Genomic DNA, 16360 nt, shown 5'->3' with positions numbered 1-16360 from the left:
TAAAATAAAATCCTGATTAATCCAAATTAAAACAACAAAGGAGAGAAAGAGAAATAAAAAGGTAGGAAATATAGAAAAAATAAGATTGTAGATCTAAACAGAAATATATTAGTAATTACATTAGGTGTCGATGGACTAAATAGTCCAACTATAAGGCAAATATTGTCAAACTGGATTAGAAAAATACGATTTGCTTCTTACAAAAAACACATCTCATATATATAAGGATGCTGAGACGTTGAAAATAGAAGTATGAACAAATAAACCATACAAACAGCCAGAAGAAAGCTAGTGTAGCTATACTAATATCAGATAACTTATATAAGAATTAGATTAAATTATTTCAGATAAGAAGCATTACTTCACATAAAAAGTGAACATTTCATAAGAGTAAAGTGGTCTATCCAGCAGAAAGATATAAAAATTCTAAATCTGTATGCACCTAATAGCATAGCTTCAAAGTACACCTAGTAAGTAGCAAAAATTGACAAATGAAAATGGAAAAATCCACAGTGGGAGATTTTAAAATATCTCTCTCAGTAACTGATGAAACAAACAGACAAAAAACTTAGCAGAAATAGAGGAAAACAATCTGACCTAATTGAAACAGTATACTACATTCAACAACTGCAGAACACACCCTCTTTTCATATGACCATTCGTGTGGACATTGAAAAAAAAAAAAAAACGAATTTCAAAGGATTGCCCTCTAACAAGAATGGTGTTAAACTAAAAATCAATAACAGAAAGAAAACTAGAAAACTCCCAAGCTTAAGAAAAGTAACACCCTTCTAAATAACCTATAGGTCAAATAATAAATTTCAGTGAAAATCAGAAAATATGTTTAGGGCTGGCTGGTTAGCTCAGTTGGTTAGAACATGGTGCTGATAACACCAAGGGTCAAATCCCTGTACCAGCCAGCCACCCCCAAAAAACACAGAAAAAAAAAAGCAAAAAAAATGTTTTTTAATTGATACTGAAAATACTACTTTTCAAAACTCAGAGAATGTTTCTCTATAACTAGTTTGTCTAAACTTAAGAAAATGGTGGAGAAAATAGTAATGCAAATTATGCTTCAAAGTATGTTGTGTCTGTAGACATTACATTATATATAAGACACCAAAAAAATTGAGAAAATAAGGGTGCTGGCCAGTTAGCTCAGTTGGTTGGAATGCAGCCTTGTAATACCAAAATTGAGAAAATATTCTTTCAGTATTCAAAAACTACTATTCAGTTCAGCAAAAAAGTTGTTCACGTCACTTATGAATGAAGTTCCAAGTATGTCATTATTGATTCTTTTTAATCTTATTAAATATCAACCAACATTCATGTTGAAACTACACTTGTTCATCAGTGATGTAAGCAATTTCTTTGCTGAATTGGATAGTAATCAAGCATTTGTTTAAAGACTAATTTTGTCAAAACATGGTTGAGTTTCACCCATAGGTTGACTACAGATACAAGAGCTCAGCAAAATCAACAAAAGCACTCCATGAGAATTGATTAGCTGTATGAAATTAACAATAAAGAGTATTGCGTATTATATTGTTATTTGCAAGTTATGTGCTTTACATCCTTTATATCAGTAAAATTTATAACTTATGCATGTATATATGTCCAGGCAATCTTTTTTGAAACTGAGTTATTAGCATGCCACTAGATACACTGTCCTATTGACATAATGAACATTCCGTAAACCTCTCTGGCTGCCCCAAATAATAGAGTATCAGAGCAAGAAGAGAACACAAAGGCCAATCACTCTCACCTCCTCATTTTACTAGTGTGAAAATCAAAACCCATAAGAGTCAAATGGCTCACTCAAAATTGCACAGCTCTTTAGAGAGAACAAACCTGTGAAGCAGGAGAACAATATTCAAAAAAAGGCTGATTAAGACTTCACTAAGAGATCACCCAAGTGCTAAAGCAGTGAAAAATTAAAAAGTCAACTAGCAGTGGGAGAATATGAATTATTCTACAACTTAATGACAAAGAGAAAAGGAGGAAAAAATCTGTCTACTAAATTGCCATGTTCTAGTCTAGATTTAAAACCAGTAAATTATTATTCTAGTTCATTTTCAACTACCTTGCATTTATTTCTTCCATCCAAGTTTAAAAGAGTTTAAAATCTGTTTAAAGACAATACATGTCACACCACACAGCTATTATAATTCCGTAGAAGAATACTTTAAGAACTCAATTCTCTAAATAAATATTAGAAATGTATAAACTTCCCATCAGAGATGGTAAAGATTTTTGATAATGAAAAACAACCTTGTTTAACTCCTGAGAACTTAAGGGGAACAGCGTTGTATGGGAAAATTAGAAAAGATAGCATAATTTCTATGACTTACTTATTAGAGTTTGGCATATGTGATCTATAGTATACTTCATTATGAAAAGATTCTTCAAAGATTAAAAAATGAAAGTATTCTAGGTGGAAAAGCCAAGAGAGTGTATGTAGGTCCATACTGAGAAAAAGAAAAGATTCTGGCTTCCTGCTTATGTTAGCTGCTGGAGACCTCAGCAGAGGATTTATGTGGAGGAGGACAGGGTGCAGGCTGGGTGTTTATTGTGCTGGTGAGTGGCCACCATGCTCTTCACCACACTCAGGTTCTCCAGGCTGTTCACCACCACTGTGGAGTGCAAGTGGCATCACATGACTTCCACTCCACATTCATCTTAACAGAGACAGGCGACCGCCATGATTCGTTTCCACATGGATACCTGATTCATATGATAATATGGAAGACATCTGTTACTCGAATTTGTTGCATGCCAACTCCTTCCTACTGTATAGATTAACTGTATGACTAAACATGTTAGAGTCTGGAGCTGTACTATCATAGCCATGGTTAATAAATTGTGTTAAAATAGCATTAAAGGGAAGCAGCATAAAGTGTTAAGAACCAAGGGTCACATTTGGACTTTACCACTTGTAACATGAGTGACCTTGGGCAAGCCTCAGACTCATCTGCAAGAAAGGATGAGAAAATAATATCTCCCTAATAAGACTGTTGTGAAGATTCAAGGAGTTAATATGTATCATGCGCCCTTAGAACAGAGCCTAACATATTGTAAGCGCTAAGTAGATGTTAAATATTTGTACCATATTTTATATGGTGATATTAACAAAGGGAATAACATATAAAACAAAGTGAATTATAATCACAAGATGGGACTCAATTTTATTGAAAACCACACGTTTCCTATTTTAGGAATTGACATTTCTTTATTGGTCAAAAATCGATAAAGTATATTTGAAATAAACACCTTCCCTCTAGCAACTTTAATCACACACCACCTCCCTAGAAAATTCGCATACTTGGATTATGCTAAAAGAGTGAGATGAAAGGAGAGAGAGAGAGAACAACCTAGCATCTGGGGATGTAGAGACAATGAGATGAAACAGATCTAAATTAAGGTGCAAGCACAATTAAGAAGTATGACATGAGCTATTTGCTACAACTAGTACAATGTATCGGTATTATCCTGGGCAGTTCACACATTTCCAATCACAAATATCTCTAGGGAGTTTAGTGTATGTTCTAAAATAAGTGCAGTCCTTCCATTTGGTCTCTCTCTCTCTCTCTGTGTGTATATACATATATTTGCAATTGTGTCTCATTTAAGATAAATCTTAAAGAGTCAAATTATATAGTAATTTATTACTAAAAATATATTTGTCTTTTTATTTAGGACTGGAAAAGCTTGCACAAAAAGGGAAATCACTGTCCCCTTTAGCAATTATAACTGGGATATCACTATTTTTTATTATATCCATGGGTCTTCTCTTCCTATGGAAAAAATACCAACCCTACAAAGGTAAGTTAAAATTAGAAAAAAATTTTTAAAGTTTTATATATGTATTAAAAAGTACCTTACTTTGTTTCTTTTTCTCTCTCTCGGTTTTAGTTATAAAACAGAAGCTAGATGGCAGGTAATTCATATGTTTCTATGAAAATAATTCTTTCCTTGAATGCTTTTTCCTCCATTATTATCCATGATAGAAATACCTATTTGTCCTTTCAGGCCAGAACCAGAATACAGGAAAACACAAACATTTTCAGGTAATGTCCAGGCTGAAAAGGGCTATTATCAATGTTAATGTACATTAATTAATATTGCTGATATTAGTTATTATATATAATATACTGTTAATGTAATAGAATTAATATAAGCTATATTAATTTAATACTAACAATCCTTACCTTTAAATAGTGCCTTAACTTTACAAAGTGCTTTTCTTTGTATTGGTTTTATGTAAATGACACAAGTCTGTAAAACAAGCCTGGAAGGCACTCTTAATTCCCTTTTACAGACAAGAGAACTAAGGTCAGAGAGATGAAGTCACTTGCCACAGTCACTGAGTTCTACTGAATCCTAGTCCATTGATCCTAGTATTATTATTTTGAAAATGTCAAAGTGTTCTTTCACTTCATTAATTCCTAAAGAAGATATAATGCTGGCAGTTTCATCCCAGAGAGAAGAGGAAATGAAGATTTGACAGGGGCCAGTGCTACTTCTTTGTCCTCAGTGTGACCCTCATTGCCATCACCGTTGACTCTGTACTGAGTCGTTATAAGTTAACAATGGATATTTGCTTAGGCCTTGGAGTTACAGGGAGCCAGGTTTCAGTTCCATATATGCCACTTTCACCCTATGTCACCTTGGGAAAATTAATTATTTTCCTTGACCTCAACTTCCTCACCTATATAATAGGGATGAAAACTTCCTAGAGTTGCTATGAGATTAAATAAATAATTAAATAAAACTATGTATGTGGAGTTCCTAATATGACACCTGATGATTAATAAATTCCTCTTTTCTCCCTCTTACCGAGCCCTCCCTCAGTTGCAGATGATAGAATGTCAGAGCTGGGCAGGGCCCCAGAGACCATTTGGTTCCTCCCAACCACCTCCACCCCCGTCATTTTACAGATTATATTGTATTATATTTTGTATGTATGGGAAGCTACAGTTATTTATTTATTCTTGTTAGTTCTGGTGGTATCTGTTAGATCTTGCAGGGTGCAGGAAATATGAGTGAATCAAGGGCTGCTGTGACCTCCAGGCTGAAGCCTTAGTGTCCATGAGTCTCCAGTAACTGCAGGTTGCAAAGGACAACCCTGCCCACATGTGTGCATTTGAATATATGAGACTCTGTTCCTACATCAGGCTTTAAGAATAACTCTTCCAATTTTGTTTCAATTCTCAGGTTCAGAAGAAGTGATTTCTAACACTTTTCAATGGCAATATGACTATAGGGGATTAGGAAATGTGAAATTGGTTTTGTACACATACCACTTAAAGCAGACAATAAAGATAAGTTTTGCAAATGTTTTTAAAAACAATAGCAAATCAAGACATCTGGTTTGTAAATAGTATTTGTTTTCCATTTCAGGCCATGAAGACGCTCTGGATGACTTTGGAATATATGAATTTGTTGCTTTTCCAGATGCTTCTGGTGTTCCCAGGGTTGGTTTTTCCTAGTAGCTGATTAACCAAGAAGTAGAATTCTGCTTCACCAGAGGTGTAAGCAGCATTCATTTAAACACTTGGGCAGTGTGGTCGAATGGCTGCATTACCCACTAAGCAGTGTTGACTTACTCTATAATGAATGACATTGCCGGATCTGGGGAGCTAAAACATCTTTCTCGGCCTGTATGAGTAAAGCTTACACAAATAAGGAAGTTATGCTGATTAATAAACATTCTTTACCTGGTAAGCTCAGTGAAGATAGAACTAACTAGGTTGAAGGTCAAGAGAATTGAATAAATAAAGGATCAGGAGATCCTGGTTTAAATCATACTGCATCACTTTGGTGACTGTAGCACATCACTTTACTGAACTCTCTCTGTTCCTCAGTTTCCCCTTCATTCCCCCCTCATATCTTTTGAAGACATTGCAAAGACAATTGATCATATTCTTGAAGGTACCTGGTGCTCTTCAGAAAGAAGGTACCACACAGACCTAAAGTATGCAGGTATACATCTTTATTAGTATCCTAAAAGTGCATGAGCTGGAGGGGGAGGGAACTTTTATACAGTTGAAGCCATTTTTTCAGTCTGCCAAAAAAAATAAAAAGGTCTTTTAAAGCAATCAATATTGTTTAACAGATATGCAGGAAGTTTTCCTGAGCTAATCAGCTCATTAACAATAGATCTCTTTAGGACCAATTTCTCCCCTACTTCCTTATTTCCCTATGATGGTCTCCTTAAGGAAGAGGCCGTAAATGGATTACCTGCTTCTGGGCATCCTCACTTCCATTTTTAAAAAGAACTATTTGCCATTAGGGAATGGTTACTTCACTTGTTCAGAGCATTCTATCAATGTGAAAGATTCATCCAGTAAGTTTCCTGGCCATAGACTTTATTTCAGAAGTGCCAGGTGAGTAACGGAGAGATTGATTGGGATTTCATCCTCCCTAAGGGCGAGTCAGTAGCACCCACACTGTCACAGATGAAGGGGAGACTGCCCTGCAAAGTCTTTGCAGTCTAGTCAGTCTTAGGAAGAATTAGCTCACCCTTCACTCCCACAATCAAAAAGACAAAAATAAAAATTTGGTGGATCAATTATTTCAAATGGCTTCTCACCATCACAGAAAGCCCTGCTCTAAGGTATGGCTTCAAATGGGAGACCAGGAAGCTGAAGAGCTAAGAAGACTTACAATTGAATTTTTGAACTAAGGAGTTTCCTTATTTAAAATAGTGCACACTTTTTATTCCAGCGAATTCCTGACAGGAGTGAGATTTATGTAAGCAACTTTAAATTTAGCCTTGGGATTAATCAATACTCAGTTTTGAGGTTTTTTTGGGAGGACTTCTATTGATTCGAAATGCTGCAGTCCTCAAGAACTTGAAGCAGTGAAATGGGTGCTTTAGTTATATGTCAAAAGCCCTACTTGTTTCTGTCATAAACAGAATAACTTAAATTGGAACCACGCTCACCTTCAAAGCTGAAAACTCCCGAGAAATCTGCCGAGGTTCCTAATTGGCAATGCCAGGTACTTTGAGGAAGAAGTGAGAAATCAAAACCAACAATCAAAGGAGGAGGAAGAAGATGAAGACGTGAGGATAATCTACCTGAGAAGAAGCCAGAGTGGCAGTTATGTAGGAAGATTAGCAATCAAATGCAGTGGCCTTGAGAAGAAAAGGAAAATAATAAAACAAGATCTCAAAAGCAAAGTTAAGAAGAGATATAAATTACTAACTTTTTGAGTTTTTAAAAATTGAAATAATCCCTTGGCTTGTTGTGGTACCTGTACAAATGGAATACTTCTCTCTGTACCTGTTGTACATTTCACTGTCCATTTAGTACCTCTTTCAGGAGTTGGACAGAAGACAATTGCATTAAATGAACAAGTTTGTTATTTAACAGCTCTAATATTAGCTTAGGTGAGTAAGTTAGTGAACATCTATAGACTGCTTTTATCATAGCACCTCCATACCAAAGAAAATCAAGAGTAGATCTCCAGTATATAAAAACCAAACTATAAACCAAAATCTCCTCAACACAAAAATTATAGGACAGACTGCATACTATGGCTGCCCATAAGAGCTTCAGCAAATGGAATGGAAACAGGTGGTTTCCAGAAAAACATAAAGATAAAATGTTCCAATATAACCTAGCCGGTCAAATTGTATGAGATAGAGAACTCTTCAGACTTACAAAGGGCAGAGTCCCTAGGTAGAGCTACATAAATATGAAAATGAGCAGAAACATGATGAAAATAGGAAGCATTTGGGAAGGGAAGGAGAGCTAGACTTTGGCTAAATAACTGGAAGGAAGTTTACAGGCAGAAGGAAATTATAAAATATAAGGAATGGGAATTAAAAAACAAATGCCATTTTCAATAAAGTACATACTGGTTTTTACCAAACATAAATACACTACCATTCTTTCCACATTCATCCAAGTCTTTAGTCTTTAGAGCCCATTACTACTTTCAAACCCAAGTATCTCCGTTTGTGTGTTCTATATTTCTTGGTACTGTTTTTACTCATTTGCAATGTGATACAGTCTTCCTTTTAAGCCCCCTCACGCACATAATTGGCAAATAGTATTTATAATAATTGAAATGTAATTTTTTTTTTTTTTGTCGTTTTTTTGTGACCGGCACTCAGCCTATATAGGATCCGAACCCGCGGCGGGAGCGTCGCCGCGCTCTCAGCGCAGCACTCTACCAAGTGCACCACGGGCTCGGCCCAATTGAAATGTAATTTAAAAGATGAAAATATATGCTCTCTTATTTCTAAGCTGTCCTGATATCTCCTCTTTCACTATTTTTCTTTCTATTACATTACCTTTATAGTACTGCCAGCTTTCCTCTTAATTGAAGAAAAAAAGTGATAGCTTTGTCAAGCTCTTCCCCTTCTGACCTTTCAGTGCAGGAAACTGTAACAAGAAGGAAATGAACATTCTAGGGACAATAGCAATTCTAATTCTCTAATTATCACTACTGCCAGTTGTTTTCAACTATGCAAGATAGTGGAAATACTACTTACTGGTCTTGTACTAATTTCTATTAATGTGCCACATTTTGTAGGGGCCGAGTAGGTCTGTTCCAGCCTCTGATGGCATATCAGGGCAAGGTTTGCACAGTACAATTTATGAAGTTATTCAGCACATCCCTGCCCAACAGCAAGACTATCCAGAGTAAGTATGAATTTGCATCTGATGGTGCTATGGAGGGGCTAGGCGTTCAGCCTCTGCTTTCCCCGGAATTTATTGAAAAGCTCAGGAGAAAAATATTAAAACAGGAAATTACAGTTTCTGTATATTTAAACACACTTCTCAACCTGAAAATAAATTTGAGGAATAAAACAGGCAAACACACAAATATTTTCTGGGACCACACACGTGGGCCAGTGAGCTAGATACAGAGCTCTAGAGTCAGCTGTTGTGTACATTTCTCCCCGTCAATCTTTGAGTATCCCCTCAAAGACTGCATGTCTAGGTATGGAAGCTCTCAAGCTTCCAGAAGGTCCCCAGTACAAGCAGCATCAAATACCCAACCTCTTACAATTTACAACAATCTATTCCCAAGTGAGTAGAACCACAGTGAGGCCTGACCTCTCACCCAGAGAGGACAAAGCCTGTGTTGAGGCCAAAGCCAAGAAACTACTTATCCAGTTAAGCTCAAGGCTACCACTAAAGAGTTTCTCTCCCTTCCTGCCATGGAGAAACTAAGCCTAAGTCTTCTGAAATAACACAATAAACTTCTCTTTTTTTGTGGGCTGTAGTTGCCTGCAGGCATAACTGCCACAAATCATCTTACATCATTTATTTATTTATCATTTATTGACTTTGAAAAGAACATCAATAACCACTTGCAAGAACTTCCCCTCTGGCAAAAGAAACAGTTCCAGCCAAACAATTCATGCACACCTCTGGGTAAATAGCAGAAATAACAGCTAGGAGTGAACGAATGCATGGGAAATCATCTTACGAGGAAGAAACCAATCCTGGGGAGACTATGCAGTCATTTAAGAGCTAAATAAGTGGCAAGACACTTCAGAACACCCCTTGAGAGAAAATTTACCTAGACCCTGAAGGAGCTAGGAACTACTGGTTTGAATAAAAAAAAATTGGTTTAAAGCATTATATTATTAATTTAGTAGAACACGGGAGTGGGATGATATTCCATGACAGTATAAAAATAAAATCTCTCTAAAATGATACTTAACCAACTCTTTTCTTTCTAGACAGGAAATTAGGGGATATTTTTCTTTGTTAAATATAAGGTACAGAAACAATTTTCACGGTATGTATGTCTGCTTTCTAAGATTTAATCCCACTAAAATATCATCCTATTTAAATTCATTTTTTAAAATATATCCTTTGCTCTAAATATCTATTTTTTTCCCTCTAGAATACAGTAAAATCAAATAAAAACTTGAGGTTTATCTTTTAAGTTTCCCAAGAATGAAATAAATCTGAGTTGAAATTGTGAATATGGCAGCTACACTTTCAGAACAAAAAATAAAGTGATTGGTTTGTTTTTACATGTCAAAAAACCAATTCTCTAAAAAAAAAAAAATCACCTTCTAAACTAAAACTTTTGGACGTGAACAAAATCTTTAGAATTTCTTGAAAATATAAAAGAGTATTTCAAAAATAAAATTTGAAGGTTAAAATAAAGCAGAAATGCCCACCTTCAAGCCTATAAAAAGACTATTCACAACTGCTACCGAGGATATACTCCTTCAAAAGGCAGGACTCCAGGACACCCACTCATGATCCGAGCCCCAAACTGAGTGACATCCTGGCTCCCGTGGCCTCTCTCTTCTCACCTCCTTCTTCCCTGTCTTCTGACTCTTTTTTTGTTTCTCTGTGTGTGTCTTTGTCTTTCAGTGGCTCATTCTCTCTTCCCTATCATCATCCTTCGAGTTCTGCCTCTTCTGAGTCTGCCCTTCACTTTTCCTCTCTTTCTCTGTGACACTGTCTCCCTTCTCTCTAATATCCTTTTTTAAAATTTTTGTCCTGTCTTCCAACTCATCCAAATGGGAGAGCTAACATTTTAAAAAGTGTTATTTTCTTTGAATGCAGATTTCCATTTCCTATTCTAAATTTTAAAAACAAATAAGTAGAATGTTTTCTTTTTTTTTTTTTTATCAGAAACTGTTTTGCATTTATTTTATTTATCATCAATCCACAGATATTTCCAGGACATTTTACTATGTGCTAGGAAAAGAGGTTAACCAAGAGTCAGTCTTTAAGGATTTCATAGTTTAGTAGGCTCCTGTTTGCTTGTTTTAACTAAAGACTGGTGATACCTGGTAAAATAAAAATTACTCAATAAAATAAATACTGCCTATAGACGCAGATACCATTTTTCTCTCCTGATTACCTATGGTTTTATTCTCTAGGTCCAATTAAATTCAAAGATCAATTTCATGAATAATGCAGTATTACAGGTGGTTAGTGAATCTCTTCCATCCTCCATTCACAAAGCGAATGTACCAGTTTTGGTCAAAGAATCCTAACTTATAGCTTTCTTTTATCTTTATTTGACAGTTGCTTCTGAGGTAGAAAAGACAGCCAAACAACTTCATTTTTTGGCTCTCAGACTATTCTAACAGTGTTATTTCCTTGACTACATGTGTCTATTACCTAATTGGACTGGTGTTTAACAAACTGGTAAACTGGTCTGTGTTCATGTTCTAGTACTCAGCCCAATTACTTTTTTATTGAAATTATGGCTGCATTTATTTAAATGCTGTCTGTTGACCTCCTTAAATATGCTCGGCATGATTTGTTTTAAACCCAAAGCTGAGTGTTAATATAAGACATTCAAGGAAGTAAACCTATAGTTTCAAAAGGAAATTATCTACAGAATTTAACATTTGCTTACTCTTTATATTTATTGGTTGATAAATGTAATTTTTTTGAGCTACCTCAAAACATTCATTATTTGCAGCCATGGAAAGGAATAAAATAATTTGTTTCTTCTACCTGTAGGCCTGAAAATCTATAGAACAGTTTACCTATCTTGTATCTCTCTTTTCCAGGTGAGTTTTCATGGGCAAAGCAGTACATTGGAGTGAAATAATGATGGAACATTTTGAGGAAAAACACTGAAAATGCTTATTCGTCTGGAATCAGTGAAGAAATCAAGCCCAGTACCTCTTATTCATTACTTCTTTTAAATGCAGAATAGAGGCATTATACAAATTGGACTGCAGGTTTTCCAGCATACACATAATGTGTTGTGCTACAGAGGAACGTCATGGGAAATATTCCTCAGTGGACAGTCTGTTGTGTTGACTGCGAGAGAGAAAAGGATGTGCCTTTTCAATTGCTCTTTTTATATCAAATTTCTCTTAAAAACGCAATTAATTCTAATCTATACTTTCACTTCCAACAACATTAACACTATCCTATCACACCTACAAGTATGGAAACTTTATTTGTACATTTTTCAGCAGGCTTTGTTTTATTAAATTCCCATTACTGTTAAGGTTGCTAAGTTCATTTTTTTAAATTTTATTCCCCAAATTTTTTCTTGTTATTTGTACCACAAAATAATAAGAATGGTTCTCACAACAAGCAAGACTGTGCCTTCTCCTTGTTGTCAGTCATCAATGGTGTTTTTGAAAAGACTTGTAAACCCTTAAGGAAATGACTTATTAAAGTCTTATTTTTATTTTTCAGGGAAAGATGGATTCAAATAAATTATTCCCTTTTTGCTTGTATATGGCCTTGATTTTTTGTCTTGCAGAGTAAAAATATTACAGATTGTAGAATTCGATTTTTTATCCTTATTTCCCAATGTGCAATAAAGTGTAGATTATAGCAAACTATTAAAGTAAGAATCTTGCTCTCTTGTGGTCTACCATTTTATACAGAAGAAAATAAATTGAGAAAAAAAGAATTTCTTTTTAAAAATGTTTCAAGCAAACCACTATATTTACACTGTACGTCCCATATTTTCATAGACACAGAGGGTGAAAAGAAAACCAAAACTAAGTCCCACGACAGGGATCTGAACCCTTAAACTTGGTGTTATAATCCTTCCTGGTCTTCTTTCTCTGCCACATATATTTTTCTGTTGGAAAAGTCAATCAATCCTACCACAAATATTTTCTTCTGCATTTAGTTTAAAAACTACTTTATCTGATTAGAAAAAGAGTTCATGCCCATTGTAAAAACACAGTACTTGAAAATGCAGAAGACCCTCCATAAGACAATTAAAACCACTTATAATCTCACCTCTCAGAAATAATCTGTTAGCTTTTTCCTAGATTCATTACATATATATTTATTCATACTCCTTCCAGTACCAGAAAGGATTTGTGGTATCTCATAAAAATGCAAAAATAGAACAAGATAAAAAAAAAAGCCTCAAAAAATAAAGTTGATAAGGAAAACAGGAAGAAAGAACAGTGAAAAGCAAAGTGAAAGCAGAAATGAGGTTAATCATCAGTGTGGTGAATTCCCCTTCATCTGTGGGTATTGTTTTACACCACCGAGATCATGTGGCATATACAAGTGTATATCCAAGGAGGGGTTTCTAAGCTAAATGCAATTTGTCAGTGTCAGAGTCAAAGAAAGGTTGCAATCCCATTGCAGGACCAGGAGAGAGCAGGTCAGTTTTCACAGTCACCCATCCACCCCAGCTCCATCCACCTCTCCCCTCCTTTTTCATTCGCAGGTCCTCACGTTTCCTGGGGCTGTTCTCTTTGCTGACACACCTCTTATTTGGAGGGCAGACACTACAAAAAACTATGGCTGCATCTCTGCCTTCCTTTTCCTAAACCTCCCCCTGAAACACTTTAACCGACAGTCTTTCTTGAAAAGGTAGTGATACACTCTCATGATTCGCAAACCAAAACCCTATAAAAAAGTATGCAACAAGATAACTATGTTTATTAGTTTTTGCATTTGGTTTTCAGTTTGGTTATTTTTCTGTGTCCCTCCAGAGTTTCTCACCACAAACCAAAGAAAATAAAAATATGAGAGGAAGTGCATGGAAAGATTCGTATTATCTTTTAACTCCATTCTTTCACGAACTTTTTCAAGTGCCGTCATATATATTCTTGTTATTTGCAAACTCACTTTTCAATTACTCTCATTTCTGTATCTCTCTCACACACACACAAAAACATGGACCCCCTCATCACGTGGTTCCTCTGAAAGCGACAAGGAATTGCTGAAGGGAGAAACGTGAAAGGATCTAGAATCCAATTAACTTTTGCTGTCATTGGTGTGTAACACTAGATGACTCATTGCTTTTTTAGTAAATGGGATGAAAAATCTCATAAATTAATCAAGGTTTCCAAGGGAAGTGATGAACCAAACCCAGATGTTCACTTAATTAGCAAATTAATCTTTAAAAACCAGCCTAAAGTTCTTCTTTACTGCTAAACATAATTTTAGCTATTGTTAGTTTTTAACTCCATATGACTACTTCTAACTTGGAATAGAATCATATTGCTAGTTTTTATTATTTTTAAAGAGTATATCTTACTGATAGACTATTCAACAAAAAATTAAAATACTTATGAATTAAACAGTTTTTCTTGGTTTTCTGACATTTGTAACTTCCATGTTATTAAGACAATTTCAATTAAATTGCACACATACACTCTGAACAAGGTCCTCATGATCCTTCAGTTCTACCAGATCATGTACTTTATTAAAGTTCTGCCAAAATATTAAAAATTGAGTGGTAACAGTACTTGACATACAGAAGATTTAATTTCGTTTTAAAAATTTTTTATTTTCTGCTTCTACATTGCTGTGTATGACCAGGTATATTCCTATGTCATTCTTATATATTCCTCTAAAATTCATGTTCAGATATACATTAATATATATGTTTTAGTTTCATAAGGCAGTAAGAAAGCAATTTTTCTTTCCTCACAGACACAAACATCAGACACAGCACTTGGATTTAACAGTGTTACTTTCCTTCCTTCTCATCTCTTACATACTCTGTTTATTGTGATTACCGTGTCAACCCTGAAGTTTATAAACACTTTTACATATGACTTCCTTTGATCTTCACAAGAACCCTGTGGCTAGAACAAGGATGCCCACTTCACAGATGGAGAAACCAAGACTCTGGGAGTTTTTAATTTCTTTTGTTTTTTTCTTGGGTGGCTGGCCAATACAGGGATCTGAACCCTTGACCTTGGTGTTACCAGGTGGCACAATATCCAAATGAACTAACCTGCCAGCCCTGAAATTTTTTTCTTTTTATCTTTTTTTTTGGTGGCTGGCAGGTATGGGGATCTGCACCCATGACCCCATGTCCCTGGTGTTACCAACACCATGTTCAAACCAACTGAGCCAACCGGCCAGCCTCCATCCAAGAGTTAAATGAGTTTCCTAAAGTCATCAAACCAATGAGTGGCAGAGCTGACCCTTGAACTATACCCCTGGCTCCAAGTCCAGGATCTATTCCAATGGACCACGTGATTTCTCTGGACATGGCATCTTGGAGTGGAGTGTACATGAACATTTCTTCTGTCAGCCTTACCTTGGGAACTTCACTAGTTTCAAATACTATTGGGCCCCCAGTGAACAGTTTATTTACGTGTGTATTTGGGACTGAGAACTTCCTCATTTGAATATGCTTCTAGGGAAGATGATCACTTAATTGTTTGCCATCACCAGAGCATAAATTGACAGATTGTTTTCTTACCTGTGAAAATCCCCAACAGAATCCCACCTTACATTTATGACAGAGGCTTTTTTTTTTAAAGCAAGCAATGCTTTATTAAAAGAGGAGATAGACTTATTTATAAAGGGGTTAACTACAGAAAGGCTAGCCCTCCAAGGGGAGCTGTTCACCATGCTTAATAGGGAAAGAAGTTAAGAAGTTCAGGTCAGCATCATTCTGTGGACAGAGGATTTTTGAAGCTTTAAGGCTTAAATTCCCTTAAGTTCTACATAAACAGCTGTCACAGGAGGTAGAGGCTTCAGGGACTCCCATGAAAGCCAGCTCTTCTGAGTGTCCCATAATGCACCCATCCCAGCATGTGCACTTTAGAACACAGACAATAAACGTTTTTTGAATTATACTGAGTTGAATTGCCTGCACTCTGTATATTTAATGAAGAAAGCATCCATAGGATGCAAATAAATTACTGTGTTTCCAATAACCAAATTCCTTTCAGTTTGACCCTCAGGGACCCCTTGTTGGAAAAATTCAAAATTAATTCTTTCAGTAGCTTGTTTTGCCTTTAAAACAGAACCTGCTTAGTATCAGCTTTACTGCTAATCAACTGCTCTGCACTCCCACTTCTGTAAACTGAGCTTGCTTATTGCAATAGCTACACGAATGCTGAGAAATGAAACATATTACTGTACTAGCTACATGAATGCTGAGAAAGTGAAACCTAAAACCTGGAAGAGTTTGCCTATATAAACCCAGTAAGACCTAAACTCGGGGCTCAGAGCTAGGAGAGCTAGCTTGTCTGCCAGTGTAATAAAATACCTGACTCTCCAACCCTCTGAGTGCTGACCACTTCTTTGTAAAGTCTGTTCCATAACACCCTAATAACTTTGGGAGCTATTTTTCCTTGCAGTTCACTGAAACTCTATCAAAATGTTTTCTCCTTCAGAAAGTAGAGAGTCATGGAAGTGTGATTGTGTCTATAAAATTTCCTACTCATTACTTACAAAATAATTGATAGTTTATGACTCACAGATCACAGGTCACCAAACATTTTACAAATGGGGTAACCAAGACTCAGATTTTTGATACCTCAGTTTCCCTATCAGAACTTGAAGTGGGTGGACTAGGCAACCTGTGCTCTGCATTGATTTACCCAATAATGACACCCTCCAAGCAGGTCAGGTGCTTTCCTATGCTCTCATCATTCGTCTATCAAAGCCCTTATCAACTACTGTAA

General features: G+C 35.9%; 1 protein-coding gene across 4 annotated transcripts in view; it reads left to right on the top strand.

The window, feature by feature from the left end:
- Positions 1 to 11613, top strand: part of HEPACAM2 (HEPACAM family member 2) — a 44322-nt gene extending 32709 nt beyond the window's left edge. For 2 of the 4 annotated variants that reach the window (XM_063100534.1, XM_063100533.1), the window contains 6 exons: positions 3697 to 3822; positions 3913 to 3937; positions 4030 to 4067; positions 5401 to 5474; positions 8545 to 8654; positions 11510 to 11571. In XM_063100534.1, the coding sequence (XP_062956604.1) occupies positions 3697 to 3822; positions 3913 to 3937; positions 4030 to 4067; positions 5401 to 5474; positions 8545 to 8654; positions 11510 to 11513 (377 nt within the window). In that variant the 3' untranslated portion in view covers positions 11514 to 11571. Of the gene's footprint in view, positions 1 to 3696; positions 3823 to 3912; positions 3938 to 4029; positions 4068 to 5400; positions 5475 to 8544; positions 8659 to 11509 lie in introns of those variants that run through there. The other 2 variants (XM_063100535.1, XM_063100532.1) reach the window with 2 other exon arrangements.
- The last annotated feature ends 4747 nt before the right edge of the window (positions 11614 to 16360 follow it).

This window comes from Cynocephalus volans, chromosome 6 (genome assembly GCF_027409185.1).
Source record: "Cynocephalus volans isolate mCynVol1 chromosome 6, mCynVol1.pri, whole genome shotgun sequence".
NCBI lineage: Eukaryota > Metazoa > Chordata > Mammalia > Dermoptera > Cynocephalidae > Cynocephalus > Cynocephalus volans.
This window is presented reverse-complemented; position numbering and strand designations above follow the sequence as displayed.